Source organism: Sphaeroforma arctica (assembly GCF_001186125.1).
Source record: "Sphaeroforma arctica JP610 unplaced genomic scaffold supercont1.123, whole genome shotgun sequence".
In the NCBI taxonomy this organism is placed as follows: Eukaryota; class Ichthyosporea; order Ichthyophonida; genus Sphaeroforma; species Sphaeroforma arctica.
In genome coordinates, this window is record NW_014040435.1 from 81858 (window position 1) to 90074 (window position 8217).

Below are 8217 nucleotides of genomic sequence, written 5' to 3' on the forward strand. Positions count from 1 at the left end.
TATGTTTCTGTTTACGCATATGTGTTTCTATTTGTACATGTATGTGTACAATTAATGATATATCTCTGTATGCCTACAGTATGTATATATGCGCATCTGCTTCTATATTCATGTCTATGGGATGTATTGATTTCTATATCACATCTCTTCAATTCAACATCTTTTGATATGTAAATATATATATATATGTGTGTGTGTGTGTGTGTGTGTGTGTGTGTGTGTGTGTGTGTGTGTCGATACAGGTATATAGTTTTGCATGTGTACGTGTATGCAAATATTTATACGTGTGCATTTTTTATAGTTTTCCGGTATATCCGTAATCAATGCGAGCTCATATCATGCGCGTAAATATCTTTAGCAACAGCAAAACTGGAGTTTTCGGCTAGATTTTATATTTTATGTATTGTACGATCTAGTCGTTTTGAAGTGTTCGCGGGTAGTCGGCAATTTTTTCCAGGTGCATTATTTTTCTTTCTTCTTTTTCGCTAATCAGCTGTCTTGTTAGTATCTCTAATCAGATAATTACGGTCCAATCATTTTGTCAACGCCAAATGTATTGCAATTCGTATTGAACCAGACGTCATGTTGAGCGCTATTCGATTGTTTTTCCCCACAGACCTTATAGGTGCATTGACATATCTTGTACCTGGCTTTGGAGAGTTAATAGACGTTTTCTGGGCGCCCGTTCAAGCGTACCTGGTATCAAGTAAGTAGCTCCCTGGACGGTATATTCCGTATAACCTTTTTATAGTGTATTGGAGTATACCACTGTTTGGAAGAGCAACTGTATAACAAATTTATCGGTGGTTTCCTGTAAAGAATTGTTCACAAGAATTACTTGCGATTACTTCATTTCTAACCTCTCTTCTGTGGTATGACTCAACAAAACAGCAATGTATGGGTTCGGCCCCCTGACAGCCTTGTCGTTCTTTGAGGAGATCTTACCGGTATGGAATCTTAGTGTTGGCACTTTCTTGTCCTTTAACATTCACCCTATCTCTTTGTATCGTAACGTAGACCATGCAAATAAGGCCCAGCAGACATTCTATGAGTATGCGCACTCACAATTGTAGATTGTACCTCAGCGACAATCACTGGCGTTAAATGGCATTTAGATAATGGTCGTTGAGTAGGAGTTTTTCTTTCCTCTCCCCAATGAGAACTCTGTTTCTAATACCTCCGCGTAGTTTACGACGGGCATTAGCTATATGCACCGACACATTTGTGTACTTTAGATTGTATAGTGGCGTTGTGATTGCAGCCGAGCATGGTCGACCATCCTATCGAAATTCCATATATGGATACTGATCTAAATTTAGAACTTGGAACTTGAATTGAAAGACATTGTGCACACATCTTTAGTCGAACATTACCAGATAACATTGTACTCGTTCCGTGTGTTATCCGGCCGACATGTCTTCTCTACTGAAGGTATACGTTTGGGGCCGTACACTCATCTATAGCCTTGCGAGCAACATTTAGTTATAGTCATAGTCACAGTCTACCAGCATTAGTTCTCGAAGATCTATGACCTGTGCCTCATGAGGGTTTATGACGCTGCTGATGACATCCTATTGTATGTTTTTGTGCAGGGTACCGATTTCATCCCTACCGCTACTATCGGCTGGGTTAGTCAACACACAAATGTGGTGCCCTATTTCAGGTACGCGAGGTTTTAGCACTTGTGTGTATGCCTGCAGATGATTTTCCATATGTTGATATGTGCAAGTGACATGTATGTCATGTGGTAATGTGCAGTGTCTTGGCCTATGTAGGTATTGTGAGCTCCGTTGGGTGGTATGTACATCTAGACAGACGTGCTGTTGATCTGTGCAGGCGCATATCGAATGACGAATCCTCTGTCCTTGATTTCGAAGGGTCACATTCTTATTTTTTGAGCAATAATTCAAAGTTTTACTCTTTCCTACTACACTCACAGCGATCGGATGTCGGCGTCGCAAGGTCGAAGAGGTGCACCATACTCACAGTAGATCTTTAACTTTAAAGTTTTAACGGTAAATGCGCATTATTAAAACACATTGACATTCCAAACCAGTAGTTCGCTACTCATCGGTTATATCTTTGTATGATGAAAAGTTTAGTATAGATCGGCACGTTATTTGGAATAGCAGACACGGATGTAATGACATCAACCGACTCTGATAGTGTCACAGACTTCCTCTCCTAAATCGGACGATAGGATAGAGCCATTGAATAGCGTATTCAGTGACTGTATTTATCTAAACATTCGATGTGCATTAGATCGCTCGCGGTGCTCTCAAATGTCTAAATTTGGTATTTGCTCATGTATTGTGGGCTTCCTTCGACTCAGTTGTCTTTTGAGCTCTTGTTATAAACCTTAAGATTGGTCCAGAATGCGTTTTGTGCGTGCCTGCAGCTTCGGTATGCCATGTGCATACCATACCGCCTGGATTTAATGGAGGAATATACATCGCAGGAAGTACCCCTGTCCTTTATTATATGCGATTTGGCGCTTCATGCCTGTCTGCCCTGCTTATACACCCACTCGTCCCAATTGCAGAGACGTCTCTAAATTACCAGTGTGCGTGTTCGCACTCTTGTGGACATACATAGACTCCGTCACGTAAGGGCATGAACTCCTAAACGTTTGCTTATCTCGTCCATGCCGTTGGTATAAGGCACTATCGATGTGCGCAGGCCTACCTTTACCTGTACCATGGTATCTAAGACTCGCGTTGTAGTAGCCGCGGGTTCACATCCGTTCAAGCACTCCTGTTTCTTTAACACGTGCGGTTGACCGGCTACTCGATCGCAGCTCTGCGCATTCGTGTATGCATGTCCAGCATAGCACCTCCATTTCTGCCGCAGTTGGTGTAAAATCAGACTGGACATTACAATAGAACATGAAGTCCATCTCTGCTTTTGGGTATTACTTCCAATCACACACCCCAATTCATCAGAGGATACGTGCCAAAACCCACCTAGCCTTCACTGCAGCCCAGGTGGAATTGGATTGATCTGAATCCGTCCATTTGAGGTGTTGCATAAACGCTTGTCTCGGTGCAACAACTCAGGAGCCAACGTAGCAACGCGTTATCCAAGTACCACACCTAATTCTGCGCATTTTGGACCTTCCACCTGCCAGAAGTACATCACCACGGTGCAATCGGGTGTTTGCAATGGTGCGATGATCTTGTTCACTGCCCATTGCCTTCGTGATCATGGCGGAACCCGCCACGCTTATCAGCTGGCCATACGTCTGCGCGAGTCCCATACTGCCCTGCTAATCTGGCGCAAACTAGCTCGCATTCGCTTTGTCCACGCTACATCGGTTGATTCGGTTTTTAAAGCCCAACACCTGCCGTTGGCTTTGCCGGAGATATGACCTACGGGTGTTGTGAGGTGCTCGCAACTCTCTTCCACAGCAGCATAGCGCCTGTCCACTGTGCAGTCGTAGCGGTTATGAGCAAGGTCAGACAATACTGTGAGGTGCGCATCTTGCCTGTGCTGTTATGTTGTACTTCAGATCGGATTGATTGCCAGTCGGGGGCACTTTTTCATTCGCCTGAGATCCTCCGAGCCTACTTGCCATCGTGGCGTTTCCTCAGGCCCGACACCTCGACTCCACCACTCAGTGTAGAACCAATCATGAATACAACACTGTAACAGTGCGACTGTAGGGTGTACAAACTATGCACACTCACCGAGCAACAGCCGCTGAGTGACGTGACTATAAAGCCCGTCGAACTTGCTATCACGTATCTCGCTATAGCGTTGGTTTGAGACTCTACAGCGGTCCACGAAGCCCCGCGTTTAGGCGCACCAGCCGTACTTCGTGACTCGCACTGCGTCACGTATACTTCAAATGTACTCAATCGATTATACTTCGAAGCCAACACTCAGGGCAATCACGCATCCAATGCCGCAACAGTATGACAGCGGGATGCAGACTGTTCGCAGACGCACCGAACGAGAATCCGCTGTGATGTGACTACACAGTCAGCCGATTTGCTATCAACACATGCACTACATGTTATAGCCTTATCACTCGACTCCGTGGCGGTATTTCAAAGTCACGACTAGGGCGCGCTAAAAAAAAAGTCGTATTGCACACTAATATGCCATCGTGGCAACTAAGACAGATACACTCGTAGCTACCACTCAGTGCAAATAGAAGTTATGAATCCAGCACTGGAATAGCGTGACTGCGGGGTGCAGACTCTTCGCAGACGCACTGAACGAGAATCCGCTGCGCGACGTGACTACAAAGTCAGCCGAGCTCGCTATCAACCAATCGGCCATAGCCTTGATATCAGACTCCATATCGGTATCCACGGCCACATGTTTTGGCGCACCAGCGGTGTTGAATACTAAGACATTCGATTGCTTGCTTTCTTGGTCCTTCGACGTGTTGTGCTGTGTCTGTGTTGTCTTGTCATCCGGCATCCACTTGCCGCCTTTGCCGAAGTCTTTTAAGTGTTTAGTTACAAAGATTGGGATGGAAAGATAAGAAAAATGAACTGTTGCAATGTACTCATTTGTAGAAGTCGTGAATTTTACACGTTTCGTAGTTCCTCTTCTTTTGCCTATCCATGCTACCCACACTAGCTTTTGTGCGTTGGTTGTATGCGTAAAAAAAATACAGAACCTGCACTGCGCTGTGCAAACGAGGGCTTCTTATTTTTGCTGCTATTGCCTGTTTCAGCAAAACTTAAACCGTAACGTGGGAAGTCAGAATGGGTGTGTGTTGAACAGAACCGCTATTGGAATCCGACTGATTGAACAACTCTCTGACTCAAGCCTGTCCCGCTCTTCTGTAATTGTTCCTTGCCGGCGCTGTTGTATCCGTCTAGCACTGGAAAAGCGGGAGTCCGCTTAATTCACTGCCTAATATAGCTATTTTATATTTTAATAAAACCCTTCCCCTCTCTAATTTAAGCCAGCTCTGGCAGACGTGTATATCAATACCTTTGTCGGTGAACTTCTTTGCCGCAATCGGGTTCCACACCGCGCTTCGGGCGTGCTTCTCAAGGAAATAGTCCTTGATTAACTTGACCCCCCGCGATGAATCGGCCAAAGTGAACACGGCTATGTCTAATGCTCCATCTGAACTAGAGTCAAAGGCCTTGAATTCCGTTGTCGAGTCGCTGATCACAGTATCCCTCTTGTCCACTCTGTGTTGTGCAGTATAAACGTTGCGACAGTCTTGAGCAACGTACACTGTTGAGGAGTCGTTAGAACGCGATGTGCGAGAGAATACAGTCAAATCCTCACTACCTATATCGAATTTGCATGCCAATATGGCCGCTCACATATATTCGCTGGGAACTATGCTTCCTGGGGGCGATGGGCCTGCATATCTTTACACACCCATACATATGCGAACATGGTTTTGCGGATACACTAACTCACACACGCGTCCAGAAAGGTTCTCACCAAATTCAAACGACACGGACAGATTGCTTACATGGTTTTTCCCCGCAGTGTTTGCTCGACAAAATTCCAGCCGCAAACGCAATAAGGGTCTACCCCACTGCGATCAACTTTGACTCGCCTGTCAGCGGGTCCCGGGATGAACTCGCTAATATCCTACTAGCAGACAAGCATAGACCGGAAGGCCGAGAGTGTAGCATTCACTAGTTGAGTTAAGATTGGCATTTGTTGTTGTCTGGCTTCAGGTGTATGCAGGCTATTGGAGAGATAGGCTCAAACAGCGTATCACCATCAACATGATTCGTCTACTAACTTGTAGCAAACGCCCTATAAGGTCACTACACAAAAACCACAATATAAACGAACCAGAAACCCCTATCACGCGCACCTTACCTTATCCATCAAAGCATCGCCAAATCGAATGTGCACAGCAACACTCACGTCAGCTCGCGTCATAATCTCCATAGGTTCCGCAACGTGCTTGTACATCTTTTGAGTCGGGCGTTCGAACAGTGTACGTAGTAAGCATCCGTAGGTGAACACATACCTATAGTCATCCTGTTTAGTGAGTGTACAATACACCGAGGGAAGATTCAAACAGCCGATTTAGTACCACGACTGTTCGTTCACGTTGTCAGGGAGATTAGATGGAATATACACCAGCGAAACAAACACCCTCTCGCAGAGTACGAACTGATTCCGATCGATTCTGATGAAGCGTTGGGTTTGGCTGGCTTGACAAACGAGTATAGGAAATAGAAGCGCTGTGCATAGACCGAGCGAGGTGGGGTGTTCAGGTAATCCCCAACAAGCTACAAGACTCAGGGGAGTACTACCCTCACCCATTATCAAAGTACAGTGCCACATATACGGTCGAATGAGAACCACCGTTGTTTTCACCTGCAGTGCATAAATATTCAATAGTGAGCGCGTCTCACGCAACTGACCTTACTGACACTCATGCTGACTCTCGGCTCTCCATAGAAGGCCAACATGAATCTGTATTCACTGGAGCGATGAAAGTGGACGATACAAAAGAACCGACGTCAGCATACGACATGGTTGTCACGCTTCTATACGCATAACCATTCTCATGTGGTGCTACCTCGCAACAGCAAACAACAAAGAAACGTATACAAAAGGGCGTTTCATTGTTTTGCGGCTGTTCGAGGACCGGAAAGATCAGCTACTCAGTGTGATCGCCACACGATTACTCGCGTACGTACAAAGACTGGGGCATGTCTATGCCTACACTCGATGAAGAACAACAAGAACTAGACAAGAACTTTTGGTTTAACAAAGTTCTTAAGGTACCACATCCCACAATTACCTCCTCTAGAAAGAAAAAAGTCGATCGCAAAAGCAAGATTTTCTATGTACCTGAGAACATTGTATGATGTGATGACCAGCGCCGGTGGTAGCAGGACACCCTCATTCAGTGTGATATCTCGATGAAACAATCCCAAATGGAGCCAGAAAAAATCGAGCCAACTAGACAGAGGAAAAGTCTGGCCGAATGCCGTGTCACCTTTGCTTTCATCCGTGAAGCGTATGAGTGGCGATTCGGACTTTTTCAATTTTGGGGCGCCTGCGTTTGAGCATTATACGGACATTGAGCACACAGCACATTTTGGCGATGAATAAACAGGTAAGACGGTGATGCAGTATTCAATTCAACCCCATCTTGTTGATTCTTGGTGCATTAAAATTAGGCTCAAATACGTATCAAAACTCGAGTGCAGTTCGCACAACTCGATGGATACGCACGTCTCCATTTCAGCCCACATACAAGACAACGGTCTGTTTGTGACAGGTGCTATGCACAAATTACATGCTTTCGTTGTTGTGTGCAAGATTAGGCTTCGTTCCACGGCATTGTGTGTAACTAGCATCAGACAAACAACACACAGCTACAGAACGCATAACACACAAAGACCTGTTGGGATATTCACTAATAACTGAGGTGGTATCCTTCAGATCTTTATAATTTCAATAGGCTCAAATAAACAATCCTACATCATCTCGAAACATTTGCTTAGCACGAACTGTTCCTATTCTGGTGCATCAACACACACTATATCACCAATTAATTTGCACTGTACCACACTACCCGCTGACACCCTCTGATCACACAGTACGCATACCGTTCATTGCACACTCGGCAACGGCTCCAACAAAGCCCCATTCCAACTGCGAACTTTCGAGGAAATCATACACGTGTGGTTTGCCAGTGTTGATAAATAACGCCCTCCGCGTCTGTACAGCGTAGAACAACGCCCCGACCGCAGCATTCGACAGGTCGCCGAAGCCATGGCAGTCGAGCTCACCCTCTAACCCGCATGAGATGACCATGAAACCTGGCATAGTAGTCTCGTCGCGCATCCACCATGCGTGTAGCTTGTTGACTTGCTTGCCCGCTTGCTCTCTGGATCACCCGATAAATTCGAACCGTTAGTTTCGTTGGCCGGGTTTTTGTTTGCGCAGCGAGTGTGAGAGTGTTCGGCGAGACGGTAAGCATCATTACGGCGAATAACTAAAACAGAGATATGACCATAATGCACTATACATGCGTTCACAGTAGTACACGGGATGACGGCCTCGTAGCTAAGGAGTGCTATCTTTGTGTTTGATTTAAGCTACCGAAATCAAATCAATGCACACCCGTGGGCCAGTATTGGATATATTCCAACACCAGCGGGAGAAAAAAACAAATGATCATAACAGATACAGCACATATCTGAATAAGGATAAGAAAAGAAAAAATGTATAAATAAACGTATATGTATATATATATATATATAT

The 8217-nt window shown here is 45.2% G+C and overlaps 3 protein-coding genes across 3 annotated transcripts in view; 1 reads left to right on the plus strand and 2 right to left on the minus strand.

The window, feature by feature from the left end:
- Nucleotides 1-2052, plus strand: part of SARC_02683 (hypothetical protein) — a 2470-nt gene extending 418 nt beyond the window's left edge. Inside the window, exons 2-5 of the mRNA XM_014303555.1 lie at nt 617-706; nt 892-947; nt 1593-1663; nt 1940-2052. Coding sequence (XP_014159030.1) covers nt 617-706; nt 892-947; nt 1593-1663; nt 1940-1991 — 269 coding nt within the window. The 3' untranslated portion in view covers nt 1992-2052. The remainder of the gene's footprint in view (nt 1-616; nt 707-891; nt 948-1592; nt 1664-1939) is intronic.
- A 549-nt stretch (nt 2053-2601) lies between these two features.
- SARC_02684 (hypothetical protein) lies at nt 2602-3256 on the minus strand (the record flags this gene model as incomplete). The annotated part of the gene is made up of 2 exons (XM_014303556.1): nt 2602-2866; nt 3093-3256. 2 exons carry the CDS (start codon nt 3254-3256, stop codon nt 2602-2604), a joined length of 429 nt encoding a protein of 142 aa, XP_014159031.1.
- An 887-nt stretch (nt 3257-4143) lies between these two features.
- Nucleotides 4144-7779, minus strand: SARC_02685 (hypothetical protein; the record flags this gene model as incomplete). The annotated part of the gene is made up of 7 exons (XM_014303557.1): nt 4144-4451; nt 4951-5156; nt 5450-5571; nt 5809-5973; nt 6363-6423; nt 6796-7003; nt 7560-7779. The coding sequence occupies 7 exons, from the start codon at nt 7777-7779 to the stop codon at nt 4144-4146; spliced, it is 1290 nt and encodes a 429-aa protein (XP_014159032.1).
- Nucleotides 7780-8217: the final 438 nt, after the last annotated feature.